This window comes from Drosophila busckii, chromosome 3R, assembly GCF_011750605.1.
Source record: "Drosophila busckii strain San Diego stock center, stock number 13000-0081.31 chromosome 3R, ASM1175060v1, whole genome shotgun sequence".
Classification (NCBI taxonomy): Eukaryota; Metazoa; Arthropoda; class Insecta; order Diptera; family Drosophilidae; genus Drosophila; species Drosophila busckii.
This window is the reverse complement of record NC_046607.1, coordinates 4,213,303-4,232,571: the sequence shown is the minus strand read 5'-3', so window position 1 is coordinate 4,232,571 and position 19,269 is coordinate 4,213,303. Positions and strand designations below refer to the sequence as shown.

The 19,269-nt window shown below is 40.0% G+C and overlaps 7 protein-coding genes across 11 annotated transcripts; 3 read left to right on the top strand and 4 right to left on the bottom strand.

Annotated features, from left to right (window-relative positions):
- Window positions 1–4,415: 4,415 nt before the first annotated feature.
- LOC108602359 (E3 ubiquitin-protein ligase RNF113A) lies at window positions 4,416–5,798 on the bottom strand. Its single transcript, XM_017990459.2, has 3 exons — window positions 5,564–5,798; window positions 4,769–5,495; window positions 4,416–4,709 (listed from the first exon to the last, which is right to left on the bottom strand). Exons 1-3 carry the CDS (start codon window positions 5,667–5,669, stop codon window positions 4,463–4,465), a joined length of 1,080 nt encoding a protein of 359 aa, XP_017845948.1. The 5' UTR covers window positions 5,670–5,798; the 3' UTR covers window positions 4,416–4,462.
- Window positions 5,799–5,959: 161 nt separating this feature from the next.
- Window positions 5,960–7,029, top strand: LOC108602269 (S-formylglutathione hydrolase). The gene is made up of 2 exons (XM_017990326.2): window positions 5,960–6,035; window positions 6,099–7,029. The coding sequence occupies exon 2, from the start codon at window positions 6,102–6,104 to the stop codon at window positions 6,957–6,959; it is 858 nt and encodes a 285-aa protein (XP_017845815.1). The 5' UTR covers window positions 5,960–6,035; window positions 6,099–6,101; the 3' UTR covers window positions 6,960–7,029.
- Window positions 7,030–7,097: 68 nt separating this feature from the next.
- Window positions 7,098–8,870, bottom strand: LOC108602027. 2 transcript variants are annotated; one of them, XR_001915226.1, is made up of 3 exons: window positions 8,153–8,870; window positions 7,539–8,074; window positions 7,098–7,470 (listed from the first exon to the last, which is right to left on the bottom strand). XR_001915226.1 is itself a non-coding variant. In XM_017990030.1 (2 exons), the coding sequence occupies exons 1-2, from the start codon at window positions 8,709–8,711 to the stop codon at window positions 7,830–7,832; spliced, it is 804 nt and encodes a 267-aa protein (XP_017845519.1). In that variant the 5' UTR covers window positions 8,712–8,870; the 3' UTR covers window positions 7,098–7,829. The 2 variants fall into 2 exon arrangements, 1 of the variants encoding a protein (XP_017845519.1); XM_017990030.1 differs by having other exon boundaries at window positions 7,098–8,074.
- Window positions 8,871–9,893: 1,023 nt separating this feature from the next.
- Window positions 9,894–10,598, top strand: LOC108602108 (vasotab). Its single transcript, XM_017990133.2, has 3 exons — window positions 9,894–10,004; window positions 10,208–10,402; window positions 10,467–10,598. Exons 1-3 carry the CDS (start codon window positions 9,977–9,979, stop codon window positions 10,523–10,525), a joined length of 282 nt encoding a protein of 93 aa, XP_017845622.1. The 5' UTR covers window positions 9,894–9,976; the 3' UTR covers window positions 10,526–10,598.
- A 16-nt stretch (window positions 10,599–10,614) lies between these two features.
- On the bottom strand, window positions 10,615–11,710 carry LOC108602110 (iron-sulfur cluster assembly scaffold protein IscU). The gene is made up of 3 exons (XM_017990135.1): window positions 11,536–11,710; window positions 10,887–11,384; window positions 10,615–10,826 (listed from the first exon to the last, which is right to left on the bottom strand). Exons 1-2 carry the CDS (start codon window positions 11,620–11,622, stop codon window positions 11,007–11,009), a joined length of 465 nt encoding a protein of 154 aa, XP_017845624.1. The 5' UTR covers window positions 11,623–11,710; the 3' UTR covers window positions 10,615–10,826; window positions 10,887–11,006.
- Window positions 11,711–12,055: 345 nt separating this feature from the next.
- Window positions 12,056–16,025, top strand: LOC108604083 (WD repeat-containing protein 20). 2 transcript variants are annotated; one of them, XM_017993358.1, is made up of 4 exons: window positions 12,056–13,010; window positions 13,614–13,802; window positions 13,863–15,710; window positions 15,777–16,025. In XM_017993358.1, the coding sequence occupies exons 1-4, from the start codon at window positions 12,402–12,404 to the stop codon at window positions 15,837–15,839; spliced, it is 2,709 nt and encodes a 902-aa protein (XP_017848847.1). In that variant the 5' UTR covers window positions 12,056–12,401; the 3' UTR covers window positions 15,840–16,025. The 2 variants fall into 2 exon arrangements, with proteins under 2 accessions (XP_017848847.1, XP_017848846.1); XM_017993357.1 differs by having other exon boundaries at window positions 12,057–13,010; window positions 15,774–16,025.
- An 815-nt stretch (window positions 16,026–16,840) lies between these two features.
- LOC108604084 (protein YIF1B-A) lies at window positions 16,841–18,851 on the bottom strand. 3 transcript variants are annotated; one of them, XM_017993359.2, is made up of 4 exons: window positions 18,663–18,851; window positions 17,780–18,336; window positions 17,339–17,725; window positions 16,841–17,279 (listed from the first exon to the last, which is right to left on the bottom strand). In XM_017993359.2, the coding sequence occupies exons 1-4, from the start codon at window positions 18,709–18,711 to the stop codon at window positions 17,043–17,045; spliced, it is 1,230 nt and encodes a 409-aa protein (XP_017848848.1). In that variant the 5' UTR covers window positions 18,712–18,851; the 3' UTR covers window positions 16,841–17,042. The 3 variants fall into 3 exon arrangements, with proteins under 3 accessions (XP_017848848.1, XP_017848849.1, XP_017848850.1); XM_017993360.2 differs by having other exon boundaries at window positions 16,842–17,279; window positions 18,678–18,851; XM_017993361.2 differs by having other exon boundaries at window positions 16,843–17,279; window positions 18,690–18,850.
- Between the last annotated feature and the right edge of the window lie 418 nt (window positions 18,852–19,269).

The following is a 19,269-nucleotide window of genomic DNA, read 5'->3' as shown; positions in this document are numbered from 1 at the left end:
ATTGGCAACTTGTTGTTCAGCAACAATTGCAGCAAGCGGCAACAATAAAAACACCAAAATAAAAATTAAAGTTCTTACACTTGGTTACTCATAAGCTATGTGCTTATTAAAGTGCAACTTGATAGACATTTAATTTATTTTATTATGCGCATATTTCCTTATTGAAAACTTTTCTCTACGTCTAGAATGCTGTTGCAAATGACCTCATTTGCTTAACGTAGACAAACACAATAAGCCCACACAGACAAGACCACTTTTGTTTGAGGAAAAAGTTCTCTCTGTGTGTATGTGTGTGTGTCTGTGTGTAACTCGTTTGTGTGCTTGACCGGAAGTTGTTATGTTGTGTCTGCCTCTATTATAGGTTCGAAATGTTGTTGGCTTTGTTGTCTTGTTATCAAATATTACAAGCTAAATATGATTTAGTTGAATGTCATGCTATTTATTAGCATATATAAATTGAGTTTTAGCAAACTAACTGAAATGACAGGGCTTGTCTGGAGTAATTAAGCTTGATATTAAATAATCTACTAATCCTTTAAATTTGCTGCTGCTACGTAGCGCATTGGGGCTTAAAGCAGAGCTTTAATTAAATGAAATATGCCAGCAACTAATTGAAATATGTTATTAAATAGATATTTATATCATGGCATAATACTTGGTGGTATTAAGCTTACACACAATTTCAGTGACAACAAGATTACCGGTGTAAACAGAGTTTTTGTTATGAATATTGAATGCGAGTGTATCAGTTAAGCAATTATATGTCAATTTATTGCACGGCTTTGAGCGCATAATTGTATAATTATTATATAAATTAACCCAATTGGTCAGATATCCGTAAATGAAAAGCAACAAACATTAAGCTGCCACAAGCAAAAAGCATTAATCTTTCGCTTAATAGCGTCAAACAATTATCATTCACATGAAACATTGCCAGCCAATTGAAACTAAAAATACAAGCGAAAAGAACTTTACGACTCCCTCCCTCCCTCTCTCTCTCTCTCTCTCTCTCTCTCTCTCTCTCTCTCTCTCCCTCTCTCTCTCTCTTGCTCTCTCTGTCTCTGTACCATACGCATATTTTTAATTTAAAATTATAAATTACTCATTTTATGTGACAAAGGACGACATGCGCTAGCCTCAAGGGACTGCATTCGTTTGATCCACAACTGCTGCACGCATATGCATCTGATAAAAACGCGCTCTGTGTATTGGTGAATAACCAAAAGTTTTTAGACCCTGTAAAAAAAAGGAAGCAGTAGTCTTATAGTTAGGTTGAATGAGTTTTGTGCAAAATTTGGTCTAGTATATGCATACATTTATGGATGGATTTTTCAATGAAAACAACTTTCTCAGATCTAGCGTCTCTTATGTACGTAACAAGGTTCTCAACTGTCGTTTGGGACTAGCTGTACCTTACAAATAATTTTATAAAATTACGTTTACGCACTAGCTTACAAACATTTATTTTATTTCTGCCTCAAAGCTCTGTATATTTTTCCTATAGATTTAAGCGAGATGGAACAAACTTAAAGTTAAAACTCAGAAATGTGTAATTATTTAGAATTAGTAACACTTTCTTTAAACTGATCTTAAACATATAATTAAGTTATTTTTAAATCTAAATACAATCTTAGTTAATTAGTTTGAGTAAGTTAATCTGTATTAGATGTATTGACTGTAACTCTTTTGTCATTATATTCATATACAATTACTATATACTAAGTATGTATATTTTGCTTACCATTATTATTTTATTTATTATTAAATAATAATTGTCTTACCTTTGATAAAAATCTTTTCTCATTCATCTCATCTCAACATCTTATAATACAATCACTTTAATGCGCTAGAAGCGCATTTACACTTCGACAATTGAAAATAAATCTTTATACTTGCTTTTTTACTGCTGGTTTAATTTATAACAACAAACGTCTAGCTGTGCCAAAAGGTTACAAAATCTTACTGACACTTGCACTGCGGCCATAATTTTTGGCCTCTTGCCAAGAAGAACAACAAAAGCAAGCAGGCGGCATGAAAAGGCAAAAGGAGCAAAAGAAATTGTGTAAACGAAGCGCAAGGAGTAAAGTTTCTTCAAAACAAACCACTTCGACATGTCCGCCACAAGAATTCTTGTCACTGGTTAGCCGCAATGCAAATAAAGATAAAAGTGCAAAAGAGAAACTGCCAAAATGATGCAAAAGACAGATGGCAAAAGGAAAAACAAAAAACAGTAGCAAAGCGTACTTACTTTTATGTTATTTTAATATTGATGTTTGTCGATTTTAGACGCCGTTCTCGTTTTCCTAAAAGTTTACTCTATGGAGCAGGTCAGACAAAAAGCCAAGAAAATAAAAGAATAGCAAAACTTTTTGCTGCACTTTATGATTTTTTTCGAAAAAGAACTTTTTTTGCTTGTTTCTTTTTTTTTTAACATTTCTGCATTTTATTTTTATTGGATCGAGCAGAGCTTATGTTTGCTGCCAAACCAGCTTGATAATTATGTTGCTGGTAATGTTTTTTCCAAAGTACAAACTTTATGACACACTTTCTGAACAAAACATTATGTAGAACAATTTATGAGAGAAATGCTATAAGCAAGAAAATCTTCAATATTTTTAAAATGTTCTTCATTCCCAACTTAATTCAGTTTTAAAGCTATAACTATAAAAGACTAAAGAAATAAAATGGAAATGCAGAGCTTAAAGTTTAGAGTAGATTTGATTACTCAGGTAATAACAGTGTTTTTTATAGAGCGTCTTCTTCAAGGACACACTTTATTGGCAACACAATGAATATAAATCACTTAAGTCATAGCATAGAGTTGGCCACGCCTCACAAACTACTGACAAACGTTATATGTATGCACTGCATTGTCTATTGGTCTTTAAGATATTGTCCAAACAGACAGGCAAATGATACGCACAAGCAATAACAATTTATATAGCTGAAGACATTTTAACTGCGTCGTACGTGCCATTGGCTGTTGGGTGTGGGGCGTCGACAGTTGGCTGGAGGAGTCATGCAGAAAGGTGCGACAACCTTGTCTGAAGACAGCAGCATTTAGAAATTAATGATAATTGACAGAATAAACGACAAGTTGAGCTGCTGAGCTGTTGCCAACGCTGGGAAACGGCCATGCAATGGGCATTGGCCATGGGGATAATAGTCAGTGACATTAGAAGCCAATAAATAAGAGAATGAAGCAACGCGTGCTTGCAGACGTGGCGTATGCACATTGTGTATACGCACAGTGTGCCACATTTTGAATATAGCAACATGAATTCTCTTAGCTGTAATTAAATTTTTATTATGTGTAGACACTTGATACTGTGGAACATGTCTAATAATTACCGGCATTTGATCCAAAGGCGTCAAACACATCTAACGCTTGATTGCCTGGCACGTCAATTGGTTGTTGAATACACAGTGCTTTCTACTTACTAATTGGACGGCATTTTGCAGCGTGCTAATTTTCTCAGCGCGCTCTGTTAATCAAAGTTCTGTTCTTGTTGTTGTTACTGCATACAATTTGGCTACGTGGCCAAGGCGTCTAATGATGCTGAGTTCGAATTGAAGGCCAGTATATAGGACTATAGTATGTATATGCTGTAAAATGCCAGTCAGCACGTACATATGCGTTGCATTGAAAGTTTATTAAAATAATTAAAACTGATTTGTCGTTAATTATGTTTAAGAGTCTGGCAAGCAACGCTCAATTTACTTTGCTAACGTCATGCACGAGATTGCCATTGAATTTATATGGCTAGCATATATAATATATATGTAAATAGTGCCAATGCGTAGACAAGAAATCTCAGCTACGTGACTTGTGGGTTTTGTGGCATGTCTGCTGTCAAGTTTATTCAGATTTTCTGTTTTATTAATTACAAACTTGAGTCTGGATTCAAGTTAGATATAATTTATATAATGCCACAATTGTATATGAGAGTTTTTTATTGGCCTGTGGCTTCCACAAGCCTTGCCAATTAACTATGCAAAACGCCTGAAACTTTGCTGAAAACTCATCGAACTATCAATTCACAGAGCGCTCTTCCCCTCGTGACCTATTTCATATCGTCAGTTGAGGCAGCCTCAAGTGATTTGTGTGCATGAAACAATGTCCAACTTTGGGCAACCCTTTTCCGTTGCCTTTGCCTTGCTTTTTGAGGCTTATGAGCTTACATTTTGTAACCAGAATTGCGGCCTGCATGGATTGGCCATATTTTAGCTTTGTGCAAGAAACAATGGTGCACATGTTGGCTTAAAAGCACTTTTGATTGCAGTTGCTTGCTGGCAAAGAAATGTTCGCTGGGCTTCACTGCACCAAAATCAAATAAACAACTGCTCTACGTCGCTAAAGGCAAGCAATAACTTAGATGTTGCTGAAGTCAAACTCATCAAAAATCAAATCAAACTTTTCCAAATTTTGCAAATGTATTAAACTTAACAGATAAAGCGAACTTTAATCACTGTCTTCTTCAGAAGAAATTTCCAGCGGTGCTTCCTCTTTGTTATCAGCTTGTACTTTATCATTGTGATCATCATCATCATCATCATCATCTGACTGTTCCATGGGTGCAGTTCTTAGCCGCGCTATTAACTCCTTGGCTGGATTAAATATTCCATTTGTTTGCTGTGAGCAGATAATGCAACGTTGTGACTTCTTGTACTGCGCCAGCGCACACTTCTCGCAGAAATAATGCTTGCATCTGCAAATAAAAGTTTACAATATTAGATAATTTTCATTGTAAACTAAAAGCTAGCTTACTTAGTTACAACGGGATTAGTAAAGCTTTGCCTGCATATGTGGCACTTGAAAGGCAGACATTCCTCATCGGAGTGTATCTCATATTTGTGTTCGTCGCCATCAGAGTCACATTCACCACGCTTTTCCGCCTCGTGATCCTTTTCCATCTGCCAGCCAGCCTTGTAATCACTGCGATCATGCAAGAACTTACAGCTGTCACCAAAGCCGCAGAATCCCGTTTCTTTGTAGTCCTTGCAAATATCCGGTTGATAATCCCAGCGCACTGTAGCGCGGAGATGAGCTGGGGCGCGTATTGGACCACTTCTAACCATGCCCGAGCTTGCATTGCCAGCCGCCGTATCCTTTTTCTTATAGTACTGTGCATAATTGTTAATACCCCTATATATCTTATCATCTGCCTTGCCCTCCAGCTCCTCATTTATCTTAATCGAACGGGCATGTATAGCCTGAGCATCGCGATCTAACTGAGTATCCATCTCATTGACCGCTGTAGCACCCTGATCATTCGGACCACTGGGCAATGCCTCGCGCTTCGACTTATAGGCCACTCCCAATGCATCTTTGTCTGCATCACTATCTGAGGAATCGTGCTCTGCCGCTTCCACACCTGCTTTTCGTTTACTCAGCGTCTTCGTGCTCTGGAAGTTAGGATTGGTGCGTTTACGTCTATTTTCGGCACGCAGCATGGAGCTAGTTTTACTATTGACTTCCTCATCACTACTTTTTGCTGTAAATAAAACATACATTTGTTTGTTGTATTGTTTAACAAATTATTCGCGCCAATTTATTGCTCACCTGCTTCGCTACTGCTGCTGCTCTTTTTCCTCCGCATGGCTGCACCTCTGTTAACATTTCGCTTTTTAAATGCAAACGCTGATGTACTTGGCTTATCATCCGACATTGTTTTGAAATAAATATCAACAAGCTTTCAGTAAACGTTTTATAAGCAAATGCATTTGTTTTTGCGGTGCGTTGTTGTTGCTACTTATGCACGATTTTTACAGCACTGCTCATTCCAGGGCTTAGGACAAATCTTGAAGTACTTTTAATTAAAACAAAGAGAATTTGATCGGTCAACCGCTAATAATAATAAGAGTATATTAAAAATGCGCTGCTAAAACGTTAAGAATACTTAATCTTTTATTTTTTATAAATGTTAGCTGTTAAAAAAAGAACTAGTTCTAGTTCGTGAACTAAACTGTGTATCGGCTTTGCTCCAAAACTATTTTTAGCATAAACAAAATAAAATTGCTTGGAAAAGCACTACGTAAGGAAAATTGCATTAATTCTATGCAGTTAAATATAAATTCAGTAATTTGTATATCTTTAGAAAATGGCACTTGAACTATTGTCCACTACCAAATGCTTCGAAGGAGAGCAACGCGTCTACAAACATCATTCCAACACATTGGGCTGCGACATGACCTTTGGTGTCTACTTGCCACCAGCGGTTATTGAAGATAAGACCCAATGTCCAGTGCTCTATTTTCTCAGCGGCTTGACATGTACTCATGAAAACTTTGTACAGAAGAGCGGGTTTCAGGAAACCGCTGCGAAGCACGGTCTTATTGTGGTTAATCCGGATACTTCGCCACGCGGCGTAGAGCTGCCTGGGCAGGATGATGCTTACGATTTTGGAAGTGGTGCCGGCTTCTATGTAGATGCCACAGAAGAGCCTTGGTCTAAGCACTATAAGATGTACAGCTATGTTACCCAAGAGCTGGCTGATGTCGTCAATGCTAATTTTTCTACTTTGCCCGGCAAGCAAGGCATTTTTGGACACAGTATGGGTGGACATGGTGCCTTGATTTGCGCTTTAAAGAATCCCGGTCTTTATCAATCGGTTTCAGCATTTGCACCCATTGCAAATCCATCGGAATGCCCTTGGGGTAAGAAGGCTTTTACTGGCTATCTGGGCGCTGATACTTCAAGCTGGGAGCAATGGGATGCAACTTATTTGGCCTCCAAATATGTTGGCCCGCCTCAGGAGCTCTTCATCGATCAAGGCTCTGCAGATAATTTCCTAGTCGTAAAGCAACTGCTGCCGGAAAAGTTGTTGGCAGCCGCTGCACCCAACGATCATATTCAGACCATATTCAAACAACGCGATGGATACGACCATAGTTACTTTTACATATCTACTTTTGTGGCGGAGCATATCGCATATCATGCCAAGTTGCTCAAGGCCTAAAAGCATATACATATGTATATGTAACTCTCATTAAATATTGTTTTTGAAACATTAATAAAACCTGTATATAAAATCAAATTATACTCATTATTGCATAAAAACAAACTCATAAATGTAATTTTTCACAAATATTGTGTAATTTCTATTTTTATTTTGGGCAATAACAAATGCATATTGATAAAACGATATCGACAATTCTTTCCAAATCAACAAAGTATATCAAGACTCAAAGTCGCCGTTAGAAATTAGGATAGCAGTACATACCATTATTTGAAGCCGCACTGTCCGCTTTAACCAATGTATTCGATTTTTGAGATTTAAATAATCTGAAACGTTTTGGAATCCAAATAAATTAATAAGTTTTGCGCTCTCTTAAAAATCATATACAAATTTTAGACTTCAAACTGTATTAAATACTTTTGACGCTAGTTACACACACATCCTTCCAAGAGCGTGCTCTCCCACGAAACAATTCATGGATATCGCTATTCGTCTTTTATGTTGGTCGCCGCTGAAAAAGTGGAGCAACAAGATGGTAATAAAATCTTTTGCATCTACGATCCTTTCGAGGAAACCCACCTTTTAAAATTATTGTACAAAACCATTTCAGTGCTGGATAAAAATGAAGCCAACGCGCCTCCACATTGGCCTGAAATAATGGAAATAGTTTTAAAGTAACGAAACCGCAGGTGTGCTTCAGTGGGCTGGGCGTACTATCGGCAGTTCCAACGACTAACTTACAAATCTGCACTTGTCTCAATGGAAAGAATTACATCGATGTACAAAATAAAATTTCGCGAATAACTGTCTTAACACTAAAGATAATAACTTAGACCAGCTTAACACATAATACATAATAGTTGAGTTACTCTAAAGACTGGAAAGGTCATCCAGAAAATCCTCATCCTGTAGTAACTGCGACGGAGGTGTGCGACTGGCGCTCCAATCACAGTTTGGACTAAATCCCATTTCTGTGGATTTGTTAAAGTAGCTATGCTCCTCAATAGCCCCCAGTGGCTGAAGTGACGAATTACACTCGTTCAGCCCAAAGGGGCCCTCGTCCAAGTAGTCGTTCCACGAGCAGTCGTTGTCGTACGCTGTTGTTCGCGAACAATCTGTTAATAAATCATCAATAAAATCATTCCATGAACTTGAAGGCGTCTCGTTGTCAAATAGTTTTTCAGCTACACTACCATTTTTGATGCTCAGCAATCCTATGTTTTCGGCTTCCTTAGGAACTTCGTAGCTGCTGCTGCTGGAATAAGTTGATATCAGAGAGCCATTAGGCGAAACGGCACGATCGTTTCGCGGAAGAATCATATTTGTTTGTCCAAAGACCTTGCGTTGGCATGCCACGTCTTTCAGATATTCACATTCTTTTTCCAGTTTTTGTGTGAGTTTAAATTGTTTCTTTAATGCTTTTAGCAATGACTTGTTAGTGGTGCGCGTCTCATTCAGCTCCCTTTCAAGTGCCTCCAGATGAGCCTTCTTCTTGCGTCGATTTTCACGCGCCAGCAAAGCGTTCCTGTTGTAAACGTTTGGATCTGGACGCCTTGTAGGCAAACGCATAACGGCAGACTTACGTTTACCGCCGTCCGAGTCCGCATCTTTAGCGCAAGACCTTGTTAACGTATTGCGTTGTTTTACTTTTGGGGGTTCAAAGTTCACATCTGAGTCACTGTCTACTTCAGAGCTGCTTACATCAACGGCATTGCATTGGTATTGCGCCACCAAATTAATAAATTCCTCCATGTTGAATTTTGCAAACAGGTAAAACGTTTACTATTATATGCTCTAAATTCTCGGTACACCCTTTTACTTTACCTTGTCAAATACTCTATAAAAAACCTCAAAACCTAATTATACTGCCGCTATTTTCACCTATTGCGAAATTTACACAAACGTTTGTGAAAAAAGATGGCGTCGTAATAGCAGGGCTACCTGAGTACAATAGAAAAACTGCTTATCAACCCTACCTCTTGTTGCCAGAGTATCATAAAAAAAACAGACTGGCATGCCGATATACCGGTTAATCGCATGGTTACAGTTTGACAGCCCTCGCAAATTAGCGGTTAACCGCTAATATGGCGCTTTCATTCAAAATTTGAGTATTTTTTGCGACGTGAACTTTTGCGCCTTTAATAAACGACAAATTTGATCTACTTATGCATGTATGTCAATTATAGCAGAGTTCAACAATTTCCATAACGCCGGACAGGCAGGTTTAATTGACAATCACAGTTGATAAACAAACCAATTAATGACGAGTAGGCTAATGTAGTGATATTGTGCGTACATGTCATCACGTAAACTGGATTATAGAGCAAGATTCCCGCTTATTGCACATGATAAGAATAATAATGTTTGGTTTGATCCAGAGCTGTCATAAAATTAAAATGTATAAATTCACGTTGGTTTAAAGCTCGCGTACAGCTGCGAAATTGCCAAAACATTTAAAGTGAAGATTAGAACAATAAAATTACTATAATGTCAATTATATTCAATAGCTTTACATGGCTTTGTTATCCCAGACAGGTTACATCATAAATGCATAAACGCTCGCCCACATAATAATAGTTCAACAGCCCTCAACAATACAATTGGGGGTAAATATCATGAAAACCGCCTAAAACTGAACGATACTGAGAGACGCGTGTTCCCAGTCTCATTTCGGACAAAACCCATTATCTATCCAATGAATATACTAAATATGACAGTCGTTGTCCGCTTCATTGCCATTTCTAGTTACCAATACAAATGAATGCACTTTATGCTTGTCTACATTTTTATACGCATACACGGCAAATTAAGTGTAGGATGAGTGATTCCGATCGCTATATACACATATGTATCTGTGTGATGCCGGCTATTGTTCATGAGCTAAGCTTTAAGTGATCAACGTATATAAAGGTGATAAGTCCCACAGTCGAGAATTCAGTTCAATTCTAACTCGACTCAAAGCCGGTTTAGCTAAAAGTTTCTGTTTTTTGCTGTTTACAAAATTTGTGTTTAACAAAATGCGTTTCGCTCTGTTTGCTCTCCTAGGTAATCTATGACAAATTTCAAAAGCTTGTAAATAATAACATATTAAGTACAAACCCAATTAACTTTAAATATAACATATTAAATACATGTGTGAAAAAAAAACAAACTTGTGCTAAAAAGCACCTGACCTTTCTAACAGTAATCATGATAAGCCCGTTTGGTAGTATATACAGATAATAACTTTCTCAATATATTTTTATCAGCTCTATGCGTGATGGCTTTCGTCGTGGCTAGCCCGGCCAAGGACTCTAAGAAGACCACCAATAGCTGTGTGCGCGCCTGTGGTGAAGACTACGATCCCGTCTGTGCCAGAGCCAAGAACAGCGGCAAGGAGCGTCTCATTACTTTTGGCAGCCAGTGCGTTATGGCCAACTACAACTGCCAACACGCTGACGATCGTAAGCCAACTTTTTTTAACACAGCTATGAACATGGCTTACATAACATCTCCTTCAATTTGCAGCATTCGAGGTGAAGACCAAGGGCGAGTGCGGCGGTGGTGTGAGCGTGCGTCTATCCTAAAATCAAATATCTGTCCGATGATACAACTTCTAAAACAAACGAGTACAATTCATTCAAATATAAACTTTTACTAGAAAAAACAATTGTGTTTTATTCAACAGTTTATTATTCAAACATAGTATAAGCATAAATTTCCATAACTTCAAATTTAAAATCTCTCATACAAACAATAAAGTAAGTATTTATCCCCCCCTTTACTAATAACACACATATGCATAAACACGCACATTAACATTCACACATTGCCCAGATAAGATCAGTTCCAGCTAACCATCAATCGTCAGAAATTAACGCAGTTTAGCTGTAAATAAAATTATTCAATTACTATATTGACTTTACAGCAGTGTATAAATGCGCCTACCTCTAAGAAAAACCTGCACGCTCAATCGCATACTAAAAAACAGTTGCTATATATGTATGGCTATTTTACTTGATTATAGTTGTTTAGATAGTTTGTATGTTTTTATATTTTCGAAGCTTTTTAATTAACTTGCTTCTTCTGCTGCTTGACTTTGTAATCAGCTAGAGCAGCTTTAATGGCATCCTCTGCCAACATGGAGCAGTGCAGCTTTACAGGAGGCAATCGCAGCTCCTTGGCAATATCTGTGTTCTTCAATTTGCCAGCCTCATCAATAGACTTGCCCTTCACCCACTCAGTAGCCAACGAGCTACTGGCAATTGCCGAACCGCAACCAAAAGTCTTGAATTTGGCATCAATAATTTTGCCATTATCATCGACCTTGATTTGCAATTTCATCACATCGCCACAGGCAGGCGCTCCAACAAGCCCAGTGCCAACAGTCACATCCTTCTTGTCCAGAGAGCCAACGTTCCGTGGATTTTCATAGTGCTCAACCACCTATGAAACAAATACTCAATCAGTTGTTGGCACGTAATTCTTATCTATATGCGTGCCATGCTTTGCATCAAAAACAAACATTATATAGTATAGAGTTGATAATATTACGAAAGAACTTGAGCATCCTAATGCGTCTTACATTTCAACTTACATTTTCATGGTAAAGAGCAGCTGGCACGCTTTGAACGCGACGCAGCTGTGACTTCAACAACTGTGAGGATCTGCGCAACATAGACATATTGTTTTTCAAAGCGTATTTTCACTTAAATCTCTTTAATAAGTTAATCAATCAAAAGAATGCAAATAAGTTGTGAAATGACAACACGAGACGAGTCGAGTAGAAAATTATCGAGTAGCGATAGGCCTCGACTGGTTTCGATATTATGACTTTTTAGAACTATTTCGGCTCGGCGCCCTACAATTTGAATTCTCTACCAACATTACCAAAGGCTATTTGCGAGTTAAAAAGTTGCGGGTAATAGTAATTAGCAAAGTGTCACAGCATGTTGGATTTATTTTGAGAACGCTAATTATTCTTTATTTTCCCTCAAACTTTCTCAGTAATGACGTTAGCCAGCACTGAGCTTCGATGTTGCCAATCGATAGTGCTTGAGTCGACTTGTGAGTTTTTCCTAATCGATAGTGCACTCGATAGTTCTCCACAGAATGTTTTGGAATATTAGAAATAAAAGAACAACAATACACTAATTGAAGTGTAGTGCAGAATTAAATCTAATTATAAGAACGCGTGAGCAAACAGAGCACACAAACACCCTCACATAGAAGGCCATTTAATTAGTGGCAAAAGTTTAACGATTTTTGAAACAAAACGAAAGCAAACGAAACGGGCTGGGCAGCGGCAGGTGCGGTATGGGTTGAGGTGTACAAGTGTGTGTTAGTTGGTTGTGTGTGTGTGCGTGCGCGTACGTGTGAGTGATGCAAAAAGCAGAAGCAGCAACAACAACAAGCGGCGTCGTGTGTAACTAAAACGAATTACAACACAGAACCGCCTACGTAATGGCCAATCAACTGGATGCCAATGTCAAGGACGATCTGAAAACTCAATTTGTAACGCGTGAGGGTACCTATCGACTGCTAACCCTTCCCGAATACTCGCGTCCTAATCGGGTCGGTTACAGCAACAATCAAAGTTCGCCCCAGGTGCGCGTTTCATTTGTGACACTGCCCAATCCCAGCAGCGGTGGCGGCACCACCGCAAACGCTGTTGCTGGCAGTGGCAATGGCAGCGGAAGCAGCAAATCAAATAACGAAGCAACCGCAACGGCGTCGTCGCCCACAACAACAACAGCAGCTGCAAATGATAAACGCACGCAAATACAATCGAATGGAGCAACGACAACAACAACTACAGCAGCAGCAACAACAACATCACCTGCTATCCCAACAACAGCAGTAAATGGAGGCGGCGGCGGCGGCGATAGTAACTACAACGGCAGCAGCACAGTGGACGCACGTTTGGGCGGCGGCATTTCGATGCATTCAATGACCAACGGCGGTGTACTCGACCAGAATGGACTGCCCACCAGCCAGATCTACGGCGGCGATCGTATATGTTTTAATTTTGGTCGCGATCTCTATGTGTATGCGTTTCGTGGAGTCAAAAAGGTGAGTAAACAATGGCGAAAAGACGTCAAAAGTAATTTGCATAATTCGCTGTGCCATGTATCTTATCAAAGTTGAATTGCAAAAAGGTGACGTGGCCAGAGTCCAGAATCTTGAAGAGCTGCACCTTATCACCTTTAAGCATTGATAAGCGACATTGGCGGCCACTGCAGTGGCAACTCCTCCCCCACATGCGCTCGGCCTCGTATCCAGTTACCCCCTTTAATTTGTTTCAATTCTTGCTATTTAGCTGCGACTGACGCTGCCGCTGCTCTTGTATGCGCAGCTTTTTTTCACTTGAAATCATCCAACAAGGTTTATACCTCAATTTGTGTATTTGCTTATATTACACATTGCATACAATTGGTGTCTATTCAGTTTAATCATAGCCAATGCAGCTATAATAGAAAAAAGGCACTGTGTGGGGGAGAAGAGAGCGGTGAATTAAGCTTAGCTTAAGCTTATCACATGGAAACAAAAGCTTTGCTCTGCATTGTTGCATGTGCATGCGCGCTGTTGTTGCAGCGCCTGTTGCAAGTCCATGCATAACTCGTTGTGTTTCCATTCATTAAGCAATTGTAATTCTAATTGTTTTGTACTTTCCAGGGCACTGAGATGAGCAAGCCCATCGATAAAAAGTTTTACAAAGGCACCAATCCTAGTTGTCATGACTTTAATGCCAACGCCGCCACACCCACTGGTGCGCCATTGCTGGTGGGTTTTACCACAGGACAAATACAGCTGGTATCGCCACAGCAAGGACCACGCGAGTTGCGCAAGCTCTTCAACGAGGAGGTAACTAAAATACACTTTCAATATAGCATATACATTAATTGCATTTGCTTTTGCTTGCAGCGCTTGATTGACAAGACCAAAGTGACCTGTCTAAAGTGGCTGCCGAATTCGCCGCATTTGTTTCTCGCGTCACATGCCTCGGGGCATCTGTATTTGTATAATGAGGAGCTGCCGTGCGCCGCGACTGCGCCCAGCTATCAGCCATTCAAGGTGGGCGATGGCTATACGATACTCACCTGCAAGTCCAAATCAACACGTAATCCGCTCTACAAATGGGTCTTTAGCACCGAGAATTGCTGCATTAACGAGCTTTGCTTTTCACCCTGCGGCGCTAATCTAGCATTAGTCTCCCAGGATGGCTTTCTGCGTGTCTTTCATTACGATACCATGGAGCTATTAGGCATAGCGCGTTCCTATTTTGGTGGCTTTCTTTGTGTCTGCTGGTCGCCCGACGGCAAATATATTGTGGTAGGCGGCGAGGATGATCTGGTGACTGTGTGGTCACTGCACGAACGGCGTGTTGTTGCACGCGGCCAGGGCCATCGCTCCTGGGTATCCGTGGTGGCCTTTGATCCATATACCACCTCATATACGAACTGGGATGGTGGAGACTTTAGCGATGATGAAAATCAGTTAAATGATTATACAGCAACGCGCGAGGATCGCTTCTCCGGCGACTCCACGGCCAATGGCGGCTTTGAGGGCTTTGACAAGAACTCAACTCCGCTGCATAACGCAACTAAGCCACGCCCCCATTCTGCCTCCTTTCGCTCGGACGCCTCGTCGGCAGCGCTGGCGCCAGAGAAACTGGCCATTAGCTATCGTCTGGGTTCAGTGAGTCAGGATACACAAATATGCTTGTGGGACATTACGGAGGATGTGCTGCGACATCCGTTGACATCCTTGCGTCAGCATGTGAACGAAAGCAGCAGCAGCTACATGAACGGCGGCTATGATGCGGAAGGCATCAAGTTGATACGACCTATTGCCATGGGCCAGGCTACCAATTTCGCCGACTCCGGCAGCTGCAGTCCCACCGCTGAAGCGCTGGGCGCGGGCACCGCCGCTGTGGCTGAGCATAGTAATAGCAATAGCTCCAGCAAATTCTCAACGGCCAACTGCACCATATCCTCGCAGTCATCCAATGCCAATACGCCGCCTGATGATTGCTGCGAAACAGAAACGCACGCCAATGCGCCAACGACATCAAAAGCGTCCAGCAAAGCTCACGGCACTGGCAACTCTATCAAGTTTCCTAATTGCATTAGTGCCACCAAATCAGAGAGTATTGATAGTGGCGGCGGTGGCAGCGGCGGCGCCCAGCGCTTAAATAACTCGACGAATAACACATCTGGATATAATAGCAAAAATTCTAATAGCTCGACTAAAACCAACTCCAACTCAAGTGGCTTGAGCGCCTTCAATAGTCTAACACAACGTTTAAGCAATTTTAGTTTCTTAAACAGTTCTGAAAAGCGCGAGAGCGGCACAGCCAGCAATCATCGCCAGCATCGCAAGGCCATGAGCATGCTTAAGAGCTACAACCAATATAATCACAGTAATAATCACAACAACAACAGCAGCAGTAGCACCTCAACAAACTTTGCACACTCTACAGCAGTGGAATCTGGAAATAGCTTTGGCTCACTTAAGCTTAGTAAATCCTCACACAACTCCTCGCTGGCAACGGCGGCGCAGTCGTCGGGCACTGTGAGCAGTTATGATCCCATGAAGCTCATTGGTACGCCCGCATGTCCGCGTTTTGAAGAGTGCCCGCTGCTGGAGCCGCTTGTCTGCAAAAAGATTGCCCACGAGCGTCTAACTGCGCTCATATTCCGTGAGGATTGCTTTCTGACTGCCTGCCAGGATGGCTTTATCTACACATGGGCGCGACCGGGGCAGACAAGCGTAAGAGAAAAACTTTAATTTAATGAAATATTGTATTACGATTTCCTTTTCTTTCTATTTTAGCAGAATGTTGTGCAGCACTTGTCCCCCAGCAGTCAAGCCGCGCCGCCGGGTGGAACGGTAATATAGTTCATTACGGTAAATGCAGCAAACTATCAGCGTAATCTTGTCAAGCAGCAGGAGCAGCAGCAACAGGAGGCGTCGAAGTCGGTGATTTAGGTTATAGAGCTAGCGTTTGAATTCAATTAATTTCGTTATAGGCAGAGTTTTCATTGTTTAATAATGTTTGTTGCAACCATTTAATTTGTATTCCAAACTCTCATATGAATATATATATATATATATATATATATATATATATATATATATTATATGCTTAGTTATGTGCAACAACAAACGACTACAAACGAGCAAGGCAGCAGAACAAATTTAAATTTGAATTATTATTATTATTATTATTAGTTGTAAATGTATTATTTGTAATTCGTGGAATTTGTTAAAAACAAAACAAAGCAAAGCATGTTTATAACTATTTATTAAGTGCTAGCATAATATATACATACTATATATACATACATACATACTATACACTAATAATAAAAAATAAATCACCATTCATTCAATTAGTAAACTTTCAAATAAAGAACACACAAAAACATTTCAAAAACGAAGCAAAGCTAGAAAAATTTGTATGCGTATACGTTTACCTTTTTTTTTTATAAATATTTGTGCTATGGTACTGAGTTGCAATTGAGGCCCCAACTAACGAACTATTTATAAATAATTACTAAACAATTGCAATAATGCAACAGCAAACAAAAAAGGCAAATACATAATGTATACCTAATGTTGAAACTGTTAACGTTATTATGCATATTATTTTCTCATGCTATGCAAGTGCAAAAAATATTACAAATAAACAAGAATACAACAAATTAGACTAAATACAAACAGGAAATATATGTATTTCGTATAGGTCTATATTTTATAAAGCATAAGTCAGCGACAGGCAAAAACTAAAAAGTAAACAAAAAACAGACAAAACCAACCAAGAACACGTTACAGTAATGAGACTAAGATTTCAATAAAAATACAAAAAACATTTAAATACAAATATTTCTTTTGCAAATTCTTTTTATTAATTTATAAAATGTGTTGATGTGTTGTTAAGAAACATATCTATGTATATTTTCACTTTGTTGTTGCAGCAACTTTTGAGAGCATTTAACATTTTGGAAATGATTTCATATTGGCTTCGGGGTAACATGAGTTTGCCTTATCGAGTTTTACAAATTATACTACGAATTTATATTTCTATACATATATTTGCAGTTAAAGCGCCTTGGGCATTGCTATTGGTTCTTCCCCACTGGGCAAGTATAAATGCTTGGAGAGCAAAAAGGCAAACAGCGCCTGTCCGGCTACCACCAAGAATAGAAAGTATAGCTTACGCCTGCGCCCACCGCTATAATCGAGTTGCTGTGGATTGCCATACGGGTCGTAATTGATGGCGCCGCTTGGCGCTGTCGGCGCGCTATCTTGCAATAGTTTCGTACGCAATGTGCGCAGCTGCAAACAATTTAATTTATGAATACAAGTTCTACACACTATTTGTCACTTGCTCTTACCAAGAAGTAGCCGAAGGAGAAGCTGGTGTATGCTAATGCTAAGTAATAACCAGATCGGAAGAATAGCGTGCTCATCATAAGACACGCCACAATGTTGACATATTTGTAGCCTGTAAAGGCCAGCAAGTCCAAAGTTTTAAGGCTCGTCTTTACATTCATCACATAGAGCGCAATAGAATAGATAACCAATTCGAAAATGCTATAAGCCATGGCGCTAGATGCCTGAATGCCCAGTTGTTCGGGTGAGAATCGCTTTTGCATGCCCAGCAACAAGCCTGCAACGATTACGTATGTTATATATCCCATCGTAGGCAGATATAGATCGGGTGCATTTATGTCGTAGCGTGGTTGCACTGGATGCTCTTGATCATACTTCAGTGACCAATCCTGCAGAGATATAAATATTAGCATAGGCATTGCAGTTGGAATTCATCTGCTTACCTTGTGTATGTAGGGAAAGAAGAGAAGGCGCAGCTTGCGTCCTACATAGGCATTATCTACGGCAAAGTAGTACTTGAGCTTAGCCACTGGCACCCACTTTTCAAACTGATTCTCCACCAGCTGCTTGCCTTGATCGGCCAGACGCTGACCATACTGCATAGCCATATCCTGCACAATAGGCTGCTGGAACATTGCAAACTGTGGATATTGACCACCAGGCACAGCACCGGCTCCAGGTGCAACCCCATATGGCTGGGGCTGAGGCGCGCCCATGCCGAATCCTGGAGCAGCTTGTGGCTGACTGGGCACTTGCTGTTGTGGCTGTGGTGGTGGTGCATAGCTAAAATTTTGCTGCTGCTGCTGCTGTTGTGCCGGAGCACCATTATAGCCAAAATTGTTGGTTTGTGGGGCTGGTCCGCCGTACATGTTAGGATCGAACATGGTTGGCGCCGGTGCAGATGACATAAAAGCGGAGCCACTGGGCATGGGTGCAGCCGGACCCATAGCGTTTACATCGCTTACACGTTTAACTGGCCGCACGCGTCCACCAGCTTGTGCTATTTCATTGTACATTAAAGAAAAACGATAAACATTAAGTACTTGTTGTTGTAGCTGTATTAAGTGAACGCAAGTATTGGGAAAAAGGTAAATTCAAGCTACACATGTAGTAAACAAATCTAACAACGAAACGCAACAAAACTGTTAGTGTAATCTAACAATCAACAATGCAACAAGTAACTACTATTAGCAACTATCTGCTGCAGACGCTTTTAAAGTCTCTTGTCAGAAGTTTTCAAGCGGCAACAGTAGTAACAGGCGGCGGCGGCAACAACAACAGCAGATGATGCGTGTTCGTGGTATACTTGCTTAGCTTGCTCCTTACAATTTTCCCACTTACGATTCCGCATACCCGCATTCGGATTGTAATTCATCTTGGCTTAATTATGTCCTGTGTGCTCCTGCTTAAGTAAGTACGTTTCCTGCCTTGTTTGTATTATCACCAAAACTTTGGCTTATTACACATCATCACCACATACGAGTGCTGGGTCGTTCAAATGAACAAAATTGACCTATTCACAAAGTCCACGAACTGAATCGTTCACCCTTCATCGTTCTTATTGGTTCAATTAATGTTTTGCTTTGTAAAAATATATTAATTAATGTACAATATATAGATAATATAGATTCGGATTCTAAGCTAACCGAAACTAAAACGAACAATGAATAACAAAGAACGAGCAAACGCGCCAAGTCATATATAGCGATTTAGTTCAGTGACTAAAAGAAGCCCTGAACTTATTCAGTTATTTGAACAATGTTCGCACAACACTACCAGTAGTAGAGTAACTTTCCACATCTACCGATAACAATACACAAAACATATCAGCTTATGTGGCGGGCGGTCAGTTAAAACTGATTTAGTTATCGTGGCTTGCACATATCTATCTGCTACTTTGGTGTCATTTGTATCTAGTTTTGTTTTTATTTAA

Bases quoted from the DNA above. Each gene is read 5' to 3' on its own strand.
- LOC108602359 (XM_017990459.2), bottom strand. From the start codon at position 5,669: ATGTCGGATGATAAGCCAAGTACATCAGCGTTTGCATTTAAAAAGCGA. The intron at 5,496-5,563 runs GTGAGCAATAAA...TTTTATTTACAG, and splicing joins CAGCAGCAGTAGCGAAGCAG to CAAAAAGTAGTGATGAGGAA. The intron at 4,710-4,768 runs GTAAGCTAGCTT...TTTTATTTGCAG, and splicing joins ACTAATCCCGTTGTAACTAA to ATGCAAGCATTATTTCTGCG.
- LOC108602269 (XM_017990326.2), top strand. From the start codon at position 6,102: ATGGCACTTGAACTATTGTCCACTACCAAATGCTTCGAAGGAGAGCAA.
- LOC108602027 (XM_017990030.1), bottom strand. From the start codon at position 8,711: ATGGAGGAATTTATTAATTTGGTGGCGCAATACCAATGCAATGCCGTT. The intron at 8,075-8,152 runs GTAGTGTAGCTG...ATTTATTAACAG, and splicing joins ATTGCTGAGCATCAAAAATG to ATTGTTCGCGAACAACAGCG.
- LOC108602108 (XM_017990133.2), top strand. From the start codon at position 9,977: ATGCGTTTCGCTCTGTTTGCTCTCCTAG. The intron at 10,005-10,207 runs GTAATCTATGAC...TATTTTTATCAG, and splicing joins CGCTCTGTTTGCTCTCCTAG to CTCTATGCGTGATGGCTTTC. The intron at 10,403-10,466 runs GTAAGCCAACTT...TTCAATTTGCAG, and splicing joins CTGCCAACACGCTGACGATC to CATTCGAGGTGAAGACCAAG.
- LOC108602110 (XM_017990135.1), bottom strand. From the start codon at position 11,622: ATGTCTATGTTGCGCAGATCCTCACAGTTGTTGAAGTCACAGCTGCGT. The intron at 11,385-11,535 runs GTAAGTTGAAAT...TTTGTTTCATAG, and splicing joins CTGCTCTTTACCATGAAAAT to GTGGTTGAGCACTATGAAAA.
- LOC108604083 (XM_017993357.1), top strand. From the start codon at position 12,402: ATGGCCAATCAACTGGATGCCAATGTCAAGGACGATCTGAAAACTCAA. The intron at 13,011-13,613 runs GTGAGTAAACAA...TGTACTTTCCAG, and splicing joins CGTTTCGTGGAGTCAAAAAG to GGCACTGAGATGAGCAAGCC. The intron at 15,711-15,773 runs GTAAGAGAAAAA...TTTCTATTTTAG, and splicing joins CGCGACCGGGGCAGACAAGC to CAGAATGTTGTGCAGCACTT.
- LOC108604084 (XM_017993359.2), bottom strand. From the start codon at position 18,711: ATGAATTACAATCCGAATGCGGGTATGCGGAATCGTAAGTGGGAAAAT. The intron at 18,337-18,662 runs GTAAGGAGCAAG...ACAATGAAATAG, and splicing joins GAATCGTAAGTGGGAAAATT to CACAAGCTGGTGGACGCGTG. The intron at 17,726-17,779 runs GTAAGCAGATGA...ATATCTCTGCAG, and splicing joins TCTTTCCCTACATACACAAG to GATTGGTCACTGAAGTATGA.